This window comes from Falco naumanni, chromosome 5, assembly GCF_017639655.2.
Source record: "Falco naumanni isolate bFalNau1 chromosome 5, bFalNau1.pat, whole genome shotgun sequence".
NCBI lineage: Eukaryota > Metazoa > Chordata > Aves > Falconiformes > Falconidae > Falco > Falco naumanni.
Window position 1 is genome coordinate 64,065,813 of NC_054058.1, and position 19,985 is coordinate 64,085,797.

At 45.0% G+C, this 19,985-nt stretch overlaps 1 protein-coding gene across 2 annotated transcripts in view; it reads right to left on the reverse strand.

Moving 5' to 3' along the window:
• PRKCQ (protein kinase C theta) overlaps positions 1 to 19,985 on the reverse strand; it is a 66,972-nt gene that overhangs the window by 15,933 nt on the left and 31,054 nt on the right. For both annotated transcript variants that reach the window (XM_040596450.1, XM_040596449.1), the window contains exons 10-15: positions 19,195 to 19,324; positions 18,413 to 18,522; positions 16,326 to 16,449; positions 14,149 to 14,324; positions 11,529 to 11,702; positions 2,141 to 2,232 (exon numbers count right to left, since the gene is read on the reverse strand). In XM_040596450.1, the coding sequence (XP_040452384.1) occupies positions 2,141 to 2,232; positions 11,529 to 11,702; positions 14,149 to 14,324; positions 16,326 to 16,449; positions 18,413 to 18,522; positions 19,195 to 19,324 (806 nt within the window). The remainder of the gene's footprint in view (positions 1 to 2,140; positions 2,233 to 11,528; positions 11,703 to 14,148; positions 14,325 to 16,325; positions 16,450 to 18,412; positions 18,523 to 19,194; positions 19,325 to 19,985) is intronic.

Here is a 19,985-nt window from a genome sequence, read left to right on the forward strand (position 1 = left end):
GAAACCACTTTGCAAAATGATAGAGATCTGGAGCCTACTCACCTCCGGGAATTTGGAAGCCCCATGGCATGGCTAGCTGCATTTTTTTGATATGTAACTGACTATGAGGACATGTCCTTCAGTGCTCAAGCATGTCTCCAGATCAGCTGTGGACCAAAAAACCACCACCCAGCTCCTACTGCCCACCCTGCCTCGCCTCAAGGTATGATCTTTGTCGCAAGGAAGGCAGACCAGGTAGGGCCTGTGCCTCTCCCTTATTTACGTGTTTAAAATAATGAGTTACAGCGATGCACGAGACTGCAAACTGCAAATCACAGTTAATGCCTCAGGCCTCAGAAGAGCAGCTATAATTTGCCACGTTCAGCAGCTGCTGCACAAACAGCAGAGCGGTCCCAGCAATGGGACAGGCAGGTGGGTGTCTGGGTTTGGGGACCACCGCCGGTCCCTTTGGCTTGTCAAACAGACCTCTTTCTTCACTGCTCACATTTAGGACTTGCTTTGGAAATTTTATCCAAGACAGGAACTAGCTAGCAGCTTGGTCTGTTTGAGTTTGAGATCTTTGTTCTCAACACATATCTGCCTAAAGGACAGCATCACGTGCTGCTGCGAAGGGGCAGTGCAAGGCTGCAGCACCAGTGCACAGCGCAAGTGCCCTCCCAGAAGGGAACATAACTGTGGGATCGTGTGCCTCTCCAGGGCTGTACAGCTCTGCTCCCTCAGTCTTCAATGCATTTGAACATTCAAATGCTTCGGAAAAAATCATCAAACTAAACACTGATTTAAACAAAGGTCTGTTTTCCTTTTTTAATTATTAAATAAAAATTAATTCCTATAGTGGTTTCAATATTGGCTTTCAAAACACTTTTTGCTTGTAGAAGGATTAAAAGCACCTTTCATTTATTCTAATTCTTCTATTTACTTTAATCAAAGCTAAATAAATTTTTAATTCTCAGTTGGTGTATTAATTTTTTGTTTAAATTTACCTTTTGCACTTTCAATAGGTTTTTATCTCTCCCCTCCCCAAACCTTAAAGGGGAAAAGGGAAAATTCTATTACTTCTAACAAACAACAGCTTCACCTTTTACCACTGAACTGGCAACCTCAGCTTAAGCAGGTCCTGCAGCTTGGCTACAGGCCACCCAGTGTTGTAAAGAACAAGAAATTTGGTTCCACAGACGGCTGAAAATGCATCTGGGGGATTTCTTTGACAGTGGTAAATCTGGGCTGGAGTTTAGATCCCCACCATGTCATGACTGGGGCCTCCAATTATGGGATGAGCAAGAACTCAACGAGGGCAACAAAGCAGCCCCAGGGCTGCCGTAATTCACAGCAGACACCTGTAGCTTGCTTTAAAATGACCCTCATCCACTGGCATTTTTAAAAAGAAAAAAAGATCTTAGGATGCTTGAGGCTGTTTATAGACAGTGGAGGCACTTCCAGAGGCAAGGTCTCCGCTGGATTGCACGGTCCCTCTGTAGCCCCTTTCTGCCAGAGGGACCACAGTCCTGGGAAGGGGACTAAACCTACCAGCAGGGCAGGCTAAGGGACAGCTTCTATCCAGCTCAGTTCTCGCCTCTGAACAAATGTTTGTGAGACTGTGCTGAGGTCAGCGCAAAATACAGGAGTCAGGTCACAGGCTAGAAGGCGGTCCCTGGTTTCGGGCTAAAGGATAAGCCTGCAGGCAGATGCAATGCTGACGAGGGTGTAACAAGCAGCGTCTGTAACACTTCCAGACAGAAATAGCTTCCTTGGTTGGCCAAGAATGTAAAGCAAGGTCACGTCTGACTGAAATCAGCTGTGTGGATGGGCTCTAAAAAGCCTTCTGTGGGAGGGGAAAGAGGACAGGGAGAGGAAGTGACTGGATCTAAGTGCATCACTGAGTCGAGGTGATGACCTGCAGGCCTGTTGTGTTCAGTTTGGAGAAAGCTGGGACAGAGGGTGATTCTTCTTCAAGCACAAGCACTATCCCCACTTTGCAGTTGGGTAAGGTGCAGAGAGGTCAAATAATTTGCCCAGGGTTTCCTCTACAGGACAGTAGCAGAGCTGGGAATAAAATGAAGATCCCTGGTGACTGCAGCTGCTGCCTTTGCTTCTCCCTTGTGTGCAACCTGCAAGCCAAAAGGTAATGATAACATCTTACGTTGCTCTGGGAAGGTCAAACTTATGGCAGCTCTGGATATGGAACATGAGGTCTCCTCCATTGAGGTATTCCATCACAAAAAAGAGGTTTTCCTAGAGAATGAGACAAGATGATAATAAGGGGTGGGGAAGCGTGAAATAAAATTAAAAATGACACACACACACCACCACCGCCCCCCCCCCCCCCCCCCCCCCCCAAGGCACTTGAAAAGAGGAAGGAAAAGATTTCTGCAAGGGTTTTGGAAAGAAAGCAGTTTCTTTTTCAGATTCCTCCTTTCTCCTCTTTGTTCCCTAAGCTCATACTCGCCCTCCCTGCTCTGAGTTGTATGAACAGCATTAACAAACATTGCGAATCCACTTGATTATCAGCTGGTGCCATTGATTTTTAGCAGCAGAGCTCAAGGCTCACTAGAAGGGGCCGAGTAACTCTACAACAGAAGGCCAAGCTTCCTGGGCGACGAGTGGAAGAGGCAGAAGTAAATCCCAGGTCTCCTCTGGTCTCCAGCCCAGTGCATTATCCATCCAGCGGAGAGGTCTCAAGCTGGTTTTACCTGCATATCGGCACATCTTTTGTGGAGGCATGTGGGCCTGACTTTTTCAAGTTATCAGAGATACTGGCCAGATGCAGCAATCTGTTTTAAGCACATGCTCAATTTTAAGTCTGAAAGCTGCTCTATTAAACAAGGCACGGTGCAACTTGCTAGTGGGAAGATTCATGAATCAGTTGTATTTCTGGATGCCCATTGAGTGCTTGCATGTCAGAGAAGCCTGGAAAAAGATGCAGTCCTTGTCCCCAGCTGCATGTAACCATCAGCCATTTGACCAGGGCAGTGGAAAACTCTCCTCCTGGTCCACAGAAATGACAGAGAATCTTTGTAAGAATAAAGAGCAGAACCCATCACCAAGGTTTCCTTTCCAGTCTTTGATGTACGCCATGCTGATCCCCTTGCTGCCTCATCAGCCATAACTTCACTAGCAGGCCCCTGCAAAGCTGGACGCTGACTCAGACCAATCCCTTCCACACTGAATTGCACCCACAAAGCAGGAGTGGCATCTTTTTCTGCATATCTGTGCAATGAGTTACGCTCCCAGTTTAAACTTCTGTTTCTGGAATCTCAGATTTTGTGCATAAATGCATGAAAAAAATAAAATGGATGCAGTATTTTTTTTTGCTCAAAAGCCTCTCTGTTCTCTATGCATCTGAAGTTAGTCATCTCCAGGCTATGCTAAAGTTTACAACTGTCTTCCGTTTGTTGCCTATTGCCCATAACATTTTTTTTTTTTTTTTGGGGGGTGGGGTGGTAATAAGAGTTCTTTTCACTTACATTTTTAACAGTCAAGGGAAGATTTTTATCCATAAGATCTAATGTAAGCATCTCTGGCAGCAAGCCAAGAGCTGGCTATTTAAAAAAACAACAGTGTTTGTTCCTTTCAGATAACAGCTGTCTGCTCTAATTTGTGCAATTTCTTTAGCTAGATCCTTTTAATCACAGTACTCTTCTTTAAATGGACGCCTGGCTGGAAACCCCACCTGTCATCCAACAAGCACAGGGCCAGATATGGCCTCCCAGGGAAAGAATACAAATTTTGCCAATAAACCAAATGGGTGCAGGTTTTCAGCTTGAAGGTCTTGCATCTGTAGAGGTCTGTGCACATCAATCAGTTTAAGCAAGTAAGAAGGCCAAATGGAGATCGGCAATTTACTATTGAGATGCATAAATCTTGGAAGTGATGTGAGCTCAGGAGCCCATTCAGGAAAACACTTGAACAGATGCTCTTTGTGAAGGTACACAGGGAGGTGATGAGGTTTAGGCAACAACAGACCAGCAGCCACATGTTTCACACTGGGACAGAAGAAACCTCATAGGTCTTCAAATGGGCCATATTCAGCTTCAGTGGACTGAGAGGGAGAAAACCCTTGGGTTTCCCTGGAAAGTCCACTGACTGAAGCTACACTTCATCACACATCTTTAAATGTAACTTGAAGTCTGTGTTTTTTCAGCAGAATAAGCAGTTGTACTGTCCTTGTTCATGGATTTAAGCAACCATCCAATGCAGCTATTTAATTGAACTGAGGACTTTAACTTGAAACTGGGGACTTTGGCAGCATCCTTCTGCCATTTGAGGAAAGAAAAGGTGGACAACCTCAGATGAATTGCAATCCAAAGACCATTACATGAACTCCCTTTCTCAACTGTGTAAAGCTATGAAGCTGAACACTACAAACTTGGCTTAGGCATGATTAATACTGAATTTCATGGTCTACCAGATGCTATAGAGTGGTACGTAAATACTATTCAAAAAATGATGGCATCACTCCGACTTTTCTGCTCCAGGACTTGGAAGTTCCCCTTGCTTCTTACAGAAGTCAGTTGTCTGAAATGGCCCATGCAGAAAAATTGCTTGAGATCAGCCCTAAGTAGTTCATTATGAGTAGCAAGATATAATCAAACAGTGCAAGCTGCAAGAAATGATTGGGGATGGCTTCCTAAACCTGAGATCTACAGAGCTGTAGAACACATTAAAAATGGGAAGTGACAAAACCCATAGTTGAAACCACCAAAAATTCAACAGTGTCCTAGAGGTTCAAAGGTTAGAATGGCACAGAGGACTTGTTTGCAGACAGGCTCCAGCCTACACTTCCTGCTCATCTGATGGCTCCTGTCTGCTGCTGCCAGGCTCTGAAGTCTGTCAGCACCTGGAGCAGGGGAGAGTTGGTTTATGATTTCTCAAGATGTGGAGGCTGGGATGGCATGCTTTTGTCATGCTCTTTTTTCCCCTGCAACGGTCCTAGCTCAGGGATGTTAAGCAAACAAACAGCAATGCTGTTCCTCAATGGTGAGCCCTACAAAGCTCTGAAGAAGGCTTGGGAAAAGCCCCTCACCCTACCTGTCTGCCTTGCAGACAGATGACAGACGACTTGCTGACTGCCTGTGAGAGCATCCTGGGGTAGCAAATGATCAAGCCAAACTTCTGGTCACAGTTCCAGAGTCACATGACAGAGCAGAACAGGTCTCATGGCAGAGCCTGGGGCCATCATTTACAACCACAGAGCCCAAGGAGAACTGTAAAAGCATTTCCCACACACAGCAACGGACACTGCCCCAGGACAGTTGGCACTAGTTGTCTTGAGGACATCCATATATCAGCCATTCCCTACTTCCAGATCATCTTCCAGTGGCCTTCTCCACTGCAGCAGAGGGAGCATGGCAAACCCCTCTGTGGGAGGATGAAGCACTGCTCCTACAGCAGACAGAACCATACAACATGACGTTGCATAATATATGGTTAGATCCACACAGGTGTGCATCCTGCACACAAAATAACACAGCACCCTAGCTGAGTCAATCCTGCCAGGTGCTGAAAAGACTTGATTACTGCAGGAACTCAATTTTTTGCCCCATCAGGCCCTCAGTGCCTGTGCTGAGCTGAGCTCCTCTCTGCAGAGCCACCTGCTCCCTCTGCCTCTCCAGGACATGGCAGGGATGGAGTTAAACCAACCTGCTTCTGATCTGCATGCAACTGCTGTGAGAATGAATAGTCACTATCAGAGATGCTTTCAACTTCAGAAACAATGAGTATAAAGCAGGCAGCATTTAAATTGATCTTTTGAAGGTACATCCTATAACAGGCTCTTAAAATCCTCAAACCAGCTGGAAGCCCTCCAGAGCACTTTTCTGCAAAGATTTTCAGATTTTGTTTTCTTTGCATTTGAAAGCACTTGCATACATACAAATACATGGTTTAACAACATTTACTGAAGAGCAAAAATTCTTCTTCCCAGGGCTTCCAGGAGGATGAATATTGGAATAATTAATGCTGCAGGACAATGTGGCTTTACCCTTGTTTAGAGCAGTTACTCTTAGCAAATGACTCCACAAGGCTCCTCAGTGCAGATTAAGTGCCCTAACCCTACTGCATGCCCACTGAATTAAGTTGGCCCTTGCCAAGAGAAAGATTTGACACCATGCAACTCCTGCAGCTGATTCTTGTCTCACATTTTCAGGCAACACAGCTCAGCCCAGTCTGGGTGCTCATCCACGTCTCAGATCTATTTTATTTCACAGGACTGATGGAAGCCAAAGGGCTCTCAGCATCACACCATCCCATCCACTGGGAAAGCAAGCAATGCATGCACTCCTCACCATGCCTATTCCCATGAGGAACTAATGCTGAACCACTCCTTGTTAGTAGGTGACCATAGGAAGTAATATTTGCACCAATATTATTGCTATTTGCATGATCTGGGGATGAGTAAAATCAATTTGTTACAGATTAAAGCAACCTAAGGTTTAATTTTGTTCTCTGGTTTAAAGTTTTTTTTCCCCCCTCTTGTGTAATATCAGCCTGTCTTCTGGAGATGGCAGCATTTCTTACAGCTGTCGAATAATTCAGTCCAGTCCCTGATCTGACAATTTATTTTTTGTTTTAATCTTTGCACTGTCAGCATTTATGACTGCATGTTAAACTGTTCATTTGGGATGCTTAGCTTTGTATGCCCATCTTCTTGGTACAAGGCATATGAATATATTTATACACACATATAAAAATAAATATGTATACCTAAAGGTGCAGGCACAGCTGGCAATAGCTCCTTTCACTTGAATTCTGAGATCCAGGACCCTTCCTCACAGCTCAGAACAGGCAGAATACATCACTCACAGAGGTAAACTGAGTCACTCTCAGCCCTGTCTTGCAAGAGAAAGTGACTTTCCTATTGGTATTGGGTGGGATCTCAGAAAGAGACTAATTTTCTTAGGGCTAGAAAAAAGTTTCTTTGATGATTGAGGGGTAAAAAAAATCACCACACCAAAAACTAAATAAAAAGTAGTCAAATGTATGAAATATAAATATTTATCAGATGAAAAATAGGGGGAAAAAAAGTAATGTTTTTGCTTTAAGAAGTCAACTTTCTTCCAGGATGAAGAGCAGCTACACTGCAGGCTTTTAGAACTGTCAGGCAAAGCTGAATGCATTTTAGGATGATTTTCCTCAGAGCTGGACAACAGGAGGGCAATGAGGATGTGTGCATTAAATATGCTGATCATCTATTACTTAAAAAAATTACACGCTTGTGAGCTGCTCCCCTCTTTTCCTTGCCTATACACTCCACCTGTCCACACCACATGGACTGACACCATGTAGAAGTGTCTTGTAAAGACTCTATTTTTTATGTTATAATTACAGCTGCTCACACTTTCTCTGGCAGAATCTTGTTGAAACCCCAAAGCTCTGCTGAGACACTGTTATATCTACAGAACCACGTTGGAATTTTGACCAGGATTGAATGAGACCTTGCCAGTTTTCCTGCCTGCTGGTTGCAAAAGACAAAATCCTCAAAGACTCCTTAAACTTCCCAATTCTTCCCCAACTTTCCCATCAGCTGGTTCAACATATCAGATGTTTCCAAGCTGAGGTAGCTCCACCAAAATACTAGGAGGATGGAGACCTAGAAACCTTGTAGCTTGAAGATATGTCTCCCAAATGGCTGAACACCAAGGCATGGATGGTTTGTACAAGTGAAAAGGATGGTTTGTCCAAGGGGAAAATCACTGCATTGCCCTGTACCCTCTTCTTTAGCCTTCCTTCCTGGTCAATACCAAAACCAGGATGCTGGCTAGAAAGGCATCTGGTCTGGCCTCACAGGACACGTCATATTGTGAGCAGCACATGGTGTTTTGTTTAGTGCATCCAGTGGTTCAGCAATGCTGGAAGTCCAGGCTCGCAACCTCACCACCCTGCCGGATGACTTCTGCAATGCATCAGCATCCTGCAGCCGTGCTGTGGTCAGAGAGGATCCTGCATTGCCTGGGAAGGGTATGTGAGCCTGATCCAGGGCAGCTCAGAAGGTCCGTGGCACAACCAGGCAGTGGAATTGAACATTAAACAGGTATGAAAAGCACATGTGCCAACCCATGCACTTTGATTCAGGTCAAATAATTCAGCCCTGTTCCTCTAACACCAAGACAAAGATAAAAGAAAACTGAAATTGCCCTTGGAAAATTTAGCAGAAATTGTGGTTTCCTCTGAGGAGAGATTTTAATGAGAAATTTCCTGAAACTATTAATGGAAAACACTTCAGAGCCTAAGAATTTTCAAATTAGGATCACACTCCTTATTTACAATCCTTTCCTCCTTCCTGTCAATGTAAGAGATGTTAAAGTCAGTACTAAGCATATTAAAACAACAGAGCAAGTGAAAATGGTTCACCACCAGGACTTGGAAAAGATGTAATACATTAGTAAAGCAGTAAAGAAATGTTTCTGTAAACTTACTTCTAAATTGCAATAAAGATAACTTCTCTTTTGGGTTGAATAGTCTTTTGTGTTGCTATTTTGTGCTACAAGCCAAAATGCCTCAAGACTTAATTTGCATTTAGGAAAAGGGTGTGAATAAAAACTTGGTCAATGCAGTAAAGAAACAGTTAGAAACAGAAGTGACTTTTAAAAAGAGAAAGCCTACTTTTATCACAGAAGATCAGTGAAATGCAAAAAGAAGAACAAAATATAAGCACTGTGATGCTAGTCACTGTTTTGGCAATAACTAATTTGGGGATTTCACAGAATTATAAACATGTTTTTCCTCCTCTTTAACATAACAGTGTCCCTTTAAATCTAATACAACAGAATAGCTCTCTGAGCTTGTTGCTAAAATTCACACCATATAATTATGTCAGCTGAATATCTGGATACAAAGATTACTGCAGTAAAATAAAACAGTCAAGTTCAAAAACAGATTGGGAAAAAAAACACAAACCACCCACCCATGCATTTGAATTTATTCCTATGTAGCAAAACATGACAAGTATTCTGAGTTTCAAAAGAACTGATCATTCAGCCTCCACAGGAATAAAAAGGAGCATTAGGTGGCTGGTGCCTACAAAAACCTGTCTGAAGGGCTGTCAGGCTTTATATAGTTGAGCACTCACTGATTACCTGGGTTGAGGCCGGGAGGAAACTCATCCCAGAGCTCAAAGAACTGTCAACAGATTACACGACTTTTTTTTCCCTTCTGAGACATGGGGACTACTGAGGTTCTTGTTTCAGTGTAGGAATAATTCCTGGTTTTAGTGTCCTTTGCAGAAGGACTCAGTACCTGAAGCGGCTCAGAAATATTGCAAGCCAAAGCGTTAGGGATTCAGACAGGCATTGACACATGCATTCCTGTTTGACACTGCTTATCTATCCAGAGGAACCTTAAAAAAAAAAAGTAAATCAATTTTTCAATTGAAAATTCAAGTTTTCAATATTAAAGTCCAGAGAGGGACTCTACACAGCAGTGTCCTGGCTTCTAAAATGATTGCTCTGAAAGGTATTACAATGGAACCATGCTGTCCTTTGAGCCGTGAAAGACTGTCCGTGGCTTGTCACAGCTCTCCTACTCTGAATGACTTTCACGCATTGAGCAATCACCACTTGGCTTGCAAAGGTCAGAGCAGAAAACCATAAGCTAGAAATCAATCACAGCCCAGAGCGCCTTTGGCTCGGGCAGCCACATTCCAGCTTCTCTGTCTGTGGACTTGAGGGCAAAACGGAGAGATGAAATAACTTTAAAGTGGCAATGATGACTTGGGATGAGATGGAGGGAGATTCTTTCTGTACGCCAAGAGGACAGTAGTGTGATACTGCCCATAAGACAGTGTAGGAAAAGATAACTTGGGTGTTTGAGCCTGGCCCCCAAGGATTTGTCAGGCACTCATTGCTTTTCCATCCTGCAGGTTTTCCTTGCCTCAGCCACAGCTGGAAGCACAGTCGTCCCCGTCCCCCATCTCCCCCCACAAACAATCAGTAAATCCTGTCTGGCTCCTGGCATGACTCCATTTGGTCTCTCATCTTTTTGCTGTGGCCTCATGAGGGAAGCAGGCACTTGCACACACGTGCTGCCTGAAACCAGAGCAGCAGACTGCTGCTGCTGTGTCCATCCTGAACCTGACCTCCAGCTCCCAGACTAGGCTTGGACCAGGCTGGACCACAGACAACACAGTTCTGCTCCTGCCTGCAAGTCAGCCGCTGGCATCAGTCAGCACCCCCTTGGGCACCTGGAGCTTCAGGCAGCACAAGCAGCTCTCCCTGCGGTACAATCTCCCTTGTAGAGCTGTGACTGTTGTGAACATTTTGTCTTAAATTAAGTCTGGATTTTCTTTGCTTTTGGAGTTGGGTCATTTGTTTTTTCCTCCAAAATCTAGCTCCCCCCTCCAGGGAATTAATTCCTTTCCTCACCAGGCAAGGATCCATAGGATCCATTCCCAGGACATGTTGTCTTCACTGATGGTCCCAAAGGGGTTATTAAACATGAATGCCTGAGCATTCACATCACGTCACATCACCTATGGCAGTTCCCAGCCATTCCCTGTTATAATCTGCCTTTGAACAGGTGCCGCATCCCATGGGCGACTGGGATATACTGCAGAGGTTATATTTGTTCCTCCTGACCCTGCAGGAGCAGCGAGCCTCTCGCTGAGCAGGTCCCAACCTCACACTGTGCAGTGCTCTGTGTCACTGCATCCTGCGGCTGAGCAGGGGCTGGGAGCATCCTAACAAAGCCCTGGACAAGCAGCCTTGAGAGTGGTGTTGCTCTGAATTTGAGCTCAGGGACAGCAAGCATCTCTCAGGAGTGGTTTGAGTAGGTTGGACAGATGAGACAATCTCTCACATTTATTTCCATTAATTTTTTTCTATGCCTTTTATGTGCTTTAGTGTTAAGATGGTTGGTTGTGGCTGCAGAAAAGGCTATGGAAAGCTGAATTGGTGGTTTGTTGCCACATAGGGCCGTGAAGGTTCATACATTACTTAAACATCACTTCAATTTTGGTTTGGAGTCCTAAGCAGGATTTCAGCTTGTGCTACCCCTCTGAACTGCAGCCTTCACCACCAGTGGTCCTGCACAAATTAGGAAGAGTCTGATGCAATTTAGCAGTAACTGGGGGAAAAGGAGATTTCCAAAGTGAACGACAACATGTTTATTCTCCATAACCAGTTTCTTGAGTTAACTCAGATCCAAGGCTGGTTGCTGCAGCATGCTGCTGTGTGGTACAAGAGGTTCAGGCAACACCATTGTGGGCACATCTGCACCCTGGCTGCCGACGTGGCCTTCACACATCCTCAGCCTAGGGTACCAGGATGCAGATTTTAACAGGGAGTTTCTGCATAGCCACCTCAATCAGTCTTGGACGCCATAATCCTCAAATGCCCCACAGGTTAATGTGGGGAAGGCAGGTGAAATTTCTGAAGCCACTTCCCAAGTGGTTAACATGAAGATCCCTTCCCTTAGCACCACTTCATGTCCAAGCTATTCGCTAACATCTAGCAGACTTAAGCACTTCACCAAGTATCTATATTTCAGCAAAGCATCCTCAGATCATGAAGGAAGGTGAGTGGTCCTTGTCTTACCTTGGTCTGGAACGTACAGAAGACATGAGTCAGGAAAGGGTGCTCCCAAGCTAAGGAGAGGACCCTCTTCTCCACCATCGTACATTCCACATCATCATCCATCAGCACCACATCCTTCTTCAGGGCTTTCACAGCGAAATACTGGTCTGTGCTCTTCAGCTCAGCAAGGAACACCTAGGGTGGAAACAGCTGCTCAGAAAGAGCAATGCTCTTCTCAGAGCGGGCACCATAGCCCTGTGAGGACAGGAGCTGAGCTTGGACGAATTCACCAGGGCAGGCCTTAAAACAGTCGATGGTTATGGCCCAGTTCTTCCATTAAGACTTTGTAGACTTTGAGTTTGTTCCCCACACCCACAATAGCTTTATAAAGCTGAACCCTAGGGAAGGATGAGAAGGTCTTGGTGATTCCAAGAGTAGGGGTTACACGCCTGTGTGGGCAGGGCATGTCAGAGCGCCAAATGATTCTGGTAACAGAAACCATCCTCATGCAAATGCTCATGAGTTATGTTTCCTGTTTTCTGACTTCAAATAACAAAACATAGAATATTGCTTTGTCAACGTGTGACATGCAAATGCCCTGCACCAGAACTTCAGCAGGTGCAGGCTGATGTCCACCAGTAGCGAGATTGTTCTTTATCAGATGTGAGTTTCTCCTCTTCCTCCCAGTTAGTAGGAGGCCTGAGCAAACAGCCTGGGTCCCCTGTACTTCTGCAGGGCTTCTCTGAGAATAGCAAAACACACCCCAGAGGAGTCAGGACCTCTATCTATTTTTATAGGCAGGGAAAATGAGACACGGGGCAGCAGAGAAGGGTTTTCTACAGACCACAGAGCAAAGAAGTCTCCACTGGAAGGCAATGCCAGTCCTGATCTTTATGCTAACAACCTGTTGACACTGTTTTCCACAGACTGAATGAGTACGTAAGATTCATCAAAGAGGTCTCTGAAGTTCTCCACCCGACACTATTTACTGAGTAAGCTCAGACATGTTTTAGCCCTGACAAAAAGTTTATTTACCCTTTTGGCTACTGCTGCATTTCACTTTGTAGCACTAGACAGACAGTAGAGCCTAGAGCCTCCCTCTGTCTTTGCAGTGAATGACCAGAAATGCTAACAGTGCTGATGCTGCAGGCACCCTTTTTGCCCCCGTTTTTGTGCAGGGCACTGCTCTCCTGGGGAAACTAGGGAACGCAGTACATTTGTGACTTGTGCTGTGGCTTCCAAGGTGCAGGTAGGCAAAGCCAGACCTTGTGCAGAGGGGCCTTCCTCACAGGTCTTGCCCTCAACCTCCCTGGTCCATGTAGAGCTGGAGAGACCCCTCAGGCATTGAGATCTGCACACCCTGTCCCCTCTATGGGGAAGTGAATCTTGCTCCAAGCAAATAAGGGCACCAGGAGCAACACCTACACAGGAAACTTGTGGGTGAGGTTTGTTGCAGAAGGGCATGAAATAGCCCATCCTCTCCACACCCACATGGTGCACTGCAGAGAGATGCAGACACTTACAGGCTTGGCGAGCCCATGTTAACACCGGGGGCTAAAGCAAGGTATGTAATTTGCTTCAGTGGAGGTATTAAAGACTTGACTAGACAAACACCTCAGCAACCTCATCTGATGAGACCTGTTTGGAGCAGCAGGTTGGATTAGATGATGTCCAGAGGTCCCTTTCTTCCAACATAAATGTTTCTATGACATCTGTGCTCTGGAGTCCAGATTAGTTTGGGCTGTGAATTTTGGGGTATTCTGGCTTAGCTCTGAGATGCCTCAGTTCTGTTTCCCATGCAAACTGTAGACATGCCAAGTATTTTCAATTATGGAAAGGCAACACAGCACATATTTCAACAGTTTTAAGAACTGGCTGCAGCAATTGCTCCAGCTCACTTAGCAGGCAAAAAGCAGCCCTTCTTTAAAGCACAATTTTCACCTCAGAAGACATGGGATCAAAGCAATGTGATACATAATAATACTCATTCTCCTTATTGGCTGTGAAAATACAATGGTGCATTCCTTTGAAATTGCTTCATGCAGCTTTACGCTGGCACTGAACAACACGAGTCCCCTTCCAGGGGACATCTGCAAGAAGGAGGAACAATCTACAATTCATCAAGATTAATGAATCCTGTGAAAACAGGTGGTTCTTGTTTCAAAAGCACAAATTCTTGGCTGTTGCAAAATTTGCTTTACGCTCCAGTAAAGATCGGATCTGGGAAAGAGCAGTTAGCATTCCCAGCTGGGGACCTGCTGCTCTGGAGAGGAGAGGTGATCCACATTTGACTTTTCAGCTAATTTTTCTGCCTTCCTCCAAACTTGCTCAGCTAAGCCGGCAGGAGCAGCTGCAGGAGGGAGGACAGCACAGAAATCTCTCCCACCAGCTCCCTGTGGATGCCCCATCAGCCTGTCATGAGCACTCATGAGACAGCAATTAACGGGACAGAGGGAAGGGCAAGGAAGACCTTTGTCTTAGTCAAGGAGAAGACTGGGTTCAAGACTCAGCCATGCCAGAGCAAGGGTTCTTTGAAGACTTGGAGATGTTTTTTCTAAGTGGCCTTCAAACCCCATGCTATTTAGTGCCATAAAAAGCAATATGCAGATGTATGCAGTGTGTCTCCATCCCCAGTGCTTACCTTGCCAAAACTGCCCTTCCCCAGCATCTTGTGCAGGACAAAATCTTCAATGGTTAGTTTTAGCTGCACTTGGTGTTCTTGCTGCTCCTGGGGCTGTTCTCCCAAGTCTGACTCTATCAGAGACTCCCCCTTCACTGTGCCCTCCACTGGAGTCTCCCAGGAGATGCCCTGTGGCTCTGCAATACACATCAAAGCATTCAAATAAACCCCTGGAAATGAGAAGACCCCCAGAACACTTACATGTATTGTGCTTAGAGTTTTAAAAAGGTATTTCAAATAAATGGAAATCTGGTGATCACATCTACTAAGTAGATCGGCTCTGTTTCCACATTGCTTTCTCTCTGGAGGAAATTTTACTCCAGTGTAACTCCCCCTTCTTCAGTGGCATTGCTCCCACTTTACAAAGTCCTTCATCTGTCTTTCTGGTTTATGGCAGCAAAACATGACCAAACTCTTCATTTCCAGCTGCCTGTGTCCTTCGGTCCTTCTTGCTGGTTGCCGTTATGATGTGGTCCCATTTTTTTCAAGGTCTTTTCAACACCCTTGGCAAAGCTAGATGAAAAGATGGGACAGCATCTTCATATTGAGTCCTTGCTCTGGATGTGAAGCTCTGATCAATTTTTCCAGCTGTCTTGGAGTAGAATTACTCAGAGTTTCTTCAATACTCCATTCACTTGGATGTGAACTTCTAAGAGATCCTGTCCCTTACTGGAATTATCCCTTGCACCCAAGTGCACGTTGCTGTACTGTTCTAAATTGCTGAACGGCAAGAACACTACTCAGCACACAAACAGACCCGCATGTAAACCAGATGTGAAACCAGCTGGGGCTTTACTGATCCACATCAGCACAGCCAGTTCTACTTGTAGAAAGAAAATAAGCCCAGATGGGGACATCATTTATTTCCCCTTGGGGGCCAAAGGGCACTGTCCCCTTTAGTTCAGATGGTACCAATACCAGCCTCTGAGGCTCAGTAGCCTGGTGCTGCACAGTATCAAACCCAGAGCACACGTATAATGCTCTGCAGTCCTTTAACCAGTGCCTTCTGACATTTTGCTCTAGGTCCAGTTTCCAGGATATTATCTCCACACAGGGCAGTATTAATTGCTGTGGATGATGGTGGGGTTTGAGTTCTCAGCTTGACCTTTGGTTAGGGTTGGAGCTGAGGACCCACTGTCCCAATCCTCGCTAGGTTAAAATATTGATTCACTTGTGCTCTTCCTTTTCCCTCCCCTTTCTGGTAGATGCATTTTAAAGCTTGTGGCAGGCAGAAAAACATTGTGTCAGTGCCATTGCAGGTCTAGTGTAGTCACAGTACAGCCTTTGGAGGGGCACCATGAACTGTGAAGCTGGAAGGGTCCTGAAATGACCTTTTACGTGGGCCACATGAGTCTAATGAAAGATGATGACATTTTTGCCCCTAATATCCAGAGTTCTGTGACTCAAGAACAAAGCAGACAAACAAGGGATCTCCCCAGGAGACTGTCATTTTTGGTTTAGACCACTCAGCCCCCAGTAGCTTTGTCCAAGCTCTGTTAATCAACGCTTTTCATTCACCCTCCTAAACATGAGTTGATCTCTTATTCAGGCTCCTCAACATCTTACACCTAGATCAGCTTCTGGGTGAATGAAGTGGGGATCTGTCAATTTCAGTTTTCAAGGTACTGGATGTCAACCCCACCCAAAAATGTGAAATCAGAAAGAGAATTGGTAATGGCGAGCAGGACTCCCAATCTCCTGTTTAGAGTTTGGTTTCTCTTTAAAGTTCTCAGATCTTACAGTCTATGAGTCCCAAGAAGGGAAAAAACACATTATTGCCAGTGGAGGTATGAGGTGTGTTCAACTGCTGGCTCAGAAAGAGAGTTTAGAGGTTAGCTGGATGAGTGGTGGTTGGTGTCTCATGTCACCAGAAGTTGGGATGGCATGGGGGAAGTGCAGGTTTATAGAGAAGGAAGCAGGATGGGATCCAGGGTATCTGCCATGCCCAAGTGATGTGGCTGGGAAGAGCTGTTGATACAACTCAGGGGCGAAAAGAAAGGGCATGTGTTGCTCTAGGCTGGATAGATGCGTGAAAAATTTACTGGCTAATAAATTCCCCACCCTTGTCACCTCCACCTAACCATGCACAAAACAAAAAATTAACAAAGCCTGCTGCCCCATATCACTGGGGTAACTACCTTTTTTTCCTGCTGTAGATGCTGGCAATGCCTGAAGTGGTGTTACATCCTTCACAGGAACTGGGAAACCAATTTCAAGAGGTCCATCCCTGGAGATCTGTTCAGTGTCACGCTGACAGCGAGCCTGGATTACAGAAAACAGCAAAGGACTTCTAAGCCAAATGTCATGTTCTGAGATTATAAACTTTGTAGCTTCTTGACTGTGAACGTCACAGAAATCAAGACCTAGAAGAGGTTTTTACTTATGAGAAGAGCATCTCTGTACCTAGCATTTGGGGGTTTGGTAACTTGGAGGAACTTACAGCCTTCTGTTAAATGCATGTGGGTGTTAACAGGTCTTTGTGCTGTCAATATAGAGATCCCTTGTTGCAGCACTCTCCAAACTAGCTGGCTGCAACAAGGTCTTTTACCATCACACACCAACATACTCTTCATACCAGTCCCTCTGCTGCCTTCTCCTAGTCTCTCCTTTTCCAGGGCATGTGTTCTCTCTCTTCTCTTTGCTTCTTCCTCTCCCTCCTTCTTCCCCAGCTGCCCCCTCTTCATTGGCTGCCCAACCGCTTACCAGAACCACCCACAGCTGCACCTTATCTACACTGGCCAACCCACCGCCCCTGAAGCCAGCCCACAGCTGTATATTATCAATGCTAATTAACCCAGCTTCGTTCTTCTACACACTGTTTTGCACAGGGGTCTGAGTCCTTAGCTATCTGCGCAAAGGGAATTTAAATTAACAACTTCCTTCCTAACAGTCCTCTTTGAAGAGAAACCTGGAACTTGCTGTAGCCTCATCCCTGTTCAGTGTCTGGATGTTACTCTGAAGAACTCCTTGCACCAGGATGTTGCAGAAGGTAAGAGTTTGTCTGGATTCAAGAGTGATGAGACAAAAGCATGAAAGATGAATCCTGTGAGGTCTACTAAACACTAAGTCTCCACCTATGGCTCAAGAAGTTCCCAAAGCCTAGATTTCTGGAGACTAGAAGAGTATATTGGGGAAAGTATCTGTTGTTTGCCCTCTTCACCTCTAAAAGGTGGCAGTGCAAGGAGCTTTAGAGACATAGCAGGTAGGAAATTGAGAAGCAAGAGCAGAAAAAACTCTTATTTGGAGGTTTGGCAGCACTACCTGTCACATAAGTGAGGAGCATGCAGAGCTAAACCTGGTAGATAGCACTTCAGGAAGGTATACATGGAAAAACACCTGCTGTATGGATGAAGATGTTGCCTTGGGATACTGAGTAACCTAAACATGGTGGACTAGGTACCTATGGATTTTGTGCCTCCAGTTACTCAAGAACTGAGAGGCATCCTAACAATCCTGATTTTGAACAAGAATCTCTAAATTGTTTTATGGTTTTGGGCTTGGGACAAGCTATTTTTCCTTCTTTTAATTCAATTTTCTGTGTTCGTACAGTGTTGTTCATATGACAGTAGTATCTAGGTCCTCCCTGCAAGACCCGGGTCTCTTCATGAGAGTCCCTGCTCTGGGGAGTTTCATTCCAAATAGATCAGAGAGTCACAGGACAAAGTGCTAAGTTACAAGAGCAGAGCAAGGTAGTGACAGCAGAAGGATCTAAATCAAGTTTCTCTTACGCTGCCTTGGACCCTGTTACACAACCTCAGTTACAAACGTAATGTAGCTACAGCTGCACCACATCACAGCACGAGTCCATCCAGGTCACGTCACGTCTACAACGGTGGTCAAGCAGACACCAGGTAAAGATATAAGAAGAGTGCAGGCATGGAAAGTCACCTCCTCAGAATATTCTCCCTATCTCCGGAAATGTGCAGCTCAGAGATTTCCTGATTCAAAGGCAGTGCTTTTCTATTAACAGAGTTAATCATTCTATTATTCCTGAATAGATTCCTCTTCTATGAACACTGGAGAGTGTCACTCACTTGAACCCATGAAAATTTTTGGCCTCCTCAAAGTGCTGAGATGAGTTTAACTACCTATATTTATATTCCTATTTTTTACTTTCAATTGCTACCCACAGTGCTCTACTCAATGCCCTTATTTCTTGCACTGAAACAAACATTGAACAATTGATCCTACTCTCTCTAGGTCACTCAAGGCTTAAAGTATTTACCTGCTGGGTGCTCTCTATCATTGCCAGAGCTTCAGCCATTAGTTTCTGGTTAACTCCACAAAGGTTTGCTACTTTTGTCTGGCACTTGTGATGGACGTTCATGCCACACGCTGAAAGAGAGAACAAGGGCTGTCAGGACAACAAAGGATAGCTAGGCTGTAAAGGGTTTGACATCAGGTTGGGCAGGAACATGTGCTGCTGTTGGCCAAGGGCAGAGATCAGTCACCAGCTCAAAGCCTGGGCACTGTTTATTTCTCATGAGATGGCACTCGGGTTATTTTATGGTTCTCTACAGAGATGAAGTTTTTTTATATCTTCTTCTGGGCAAAAGGTTGTATTTCTACATCCATCAGCCTTTGCAGCTACAAGCTACCAAAACTTTACAGTCTGTTAGCTCAGATATAAACCGTAATCACAGAACAGGATCTCCCTGTTGGTATAGGACTATGAAGATAGTGTTGTGTCATGGGTCTGTCTGATAGTGGAAACGGAGCATGTGAGTGATTTTGGAAGATGAACAGCATCACTGAGATGTTCTTTGCCTCTTTGGGAAGTGACTCTTCAGCCTCGTAGACCACACACCTTTCTGTATACTGACACTTGTCATCCTCCTTAAGAATGAGGATGGTCCTCTTGACCACTCCTTCACCACCCCAGACGCCATCTCACACAGGTCTTGTAGAGAAGTGCGATAAATGAGATTTGGCTTTTGGGATTGCAACCTTTTAAAGACAACGGCCCACTCCCATGCTCAGCTTGTGTCACATACATCAGGGACTCACCATCACACTTCAGTCCTTGCCGTGCAAGGCCCCAGAGGAGGGTGCCACAGTGCTCACAGAAAGTCGGGCTCTTGTAGTTGTAGACTTTGAAGCGGTGAGGCATGTCGATCTTGAACCGTTCTTTATGGAACTGCAAAAAAAAAAAAAAGCTGTGTTGGTCATTCACTCCTCCCCACCTCAGCTCCGCATGGAAAACAAAACTCTAATCACAGAAGATGGGATGTTTGCTGCCTTTTGATCCTTGGCTATGACCATCAAGAAGAAATTATGCATAACTATCATTCCGATGTACAAAGCCAAATTTTGAGACATAATAACCGCAATTCAGCGGGAACTGGGATAACAAGTAAACTACATCCCTGGGCTGTATTTTTCTGACCAGAGAGCTGTTTGCATCTCATCTGTGCACCCAGAGTCCCTTAATGCCCAATGGAAAAACAGTGGTAGTTCTAAAAATTATTCATCCCATCCTGAAAGGGATGCCTACATTTGTTGCCATGAATCACTCCTTGGAAGAGCCTATTTTTCTTCTTTTAGTACATGGGGAGTCAAAGGTGATGACAAAATTGGATACATCTACCCTGGAGATATCAGAAGACAAAAGAGATGAATCTCATCTCTGAAGAAGAACAGGAGCCAGGGTGGGACTGGAAGCAAACAGGAGCTGTGGACACCATTAAGGAAAAAGGAATAGTCCTATCAAGAGTTTAAGTTCCACTTTTGCCTACCAAAAAAGAAGGTTTATAATAAACTGCTGTGAGAAAAAGAAAACAAATAACAGTGGAGATGCT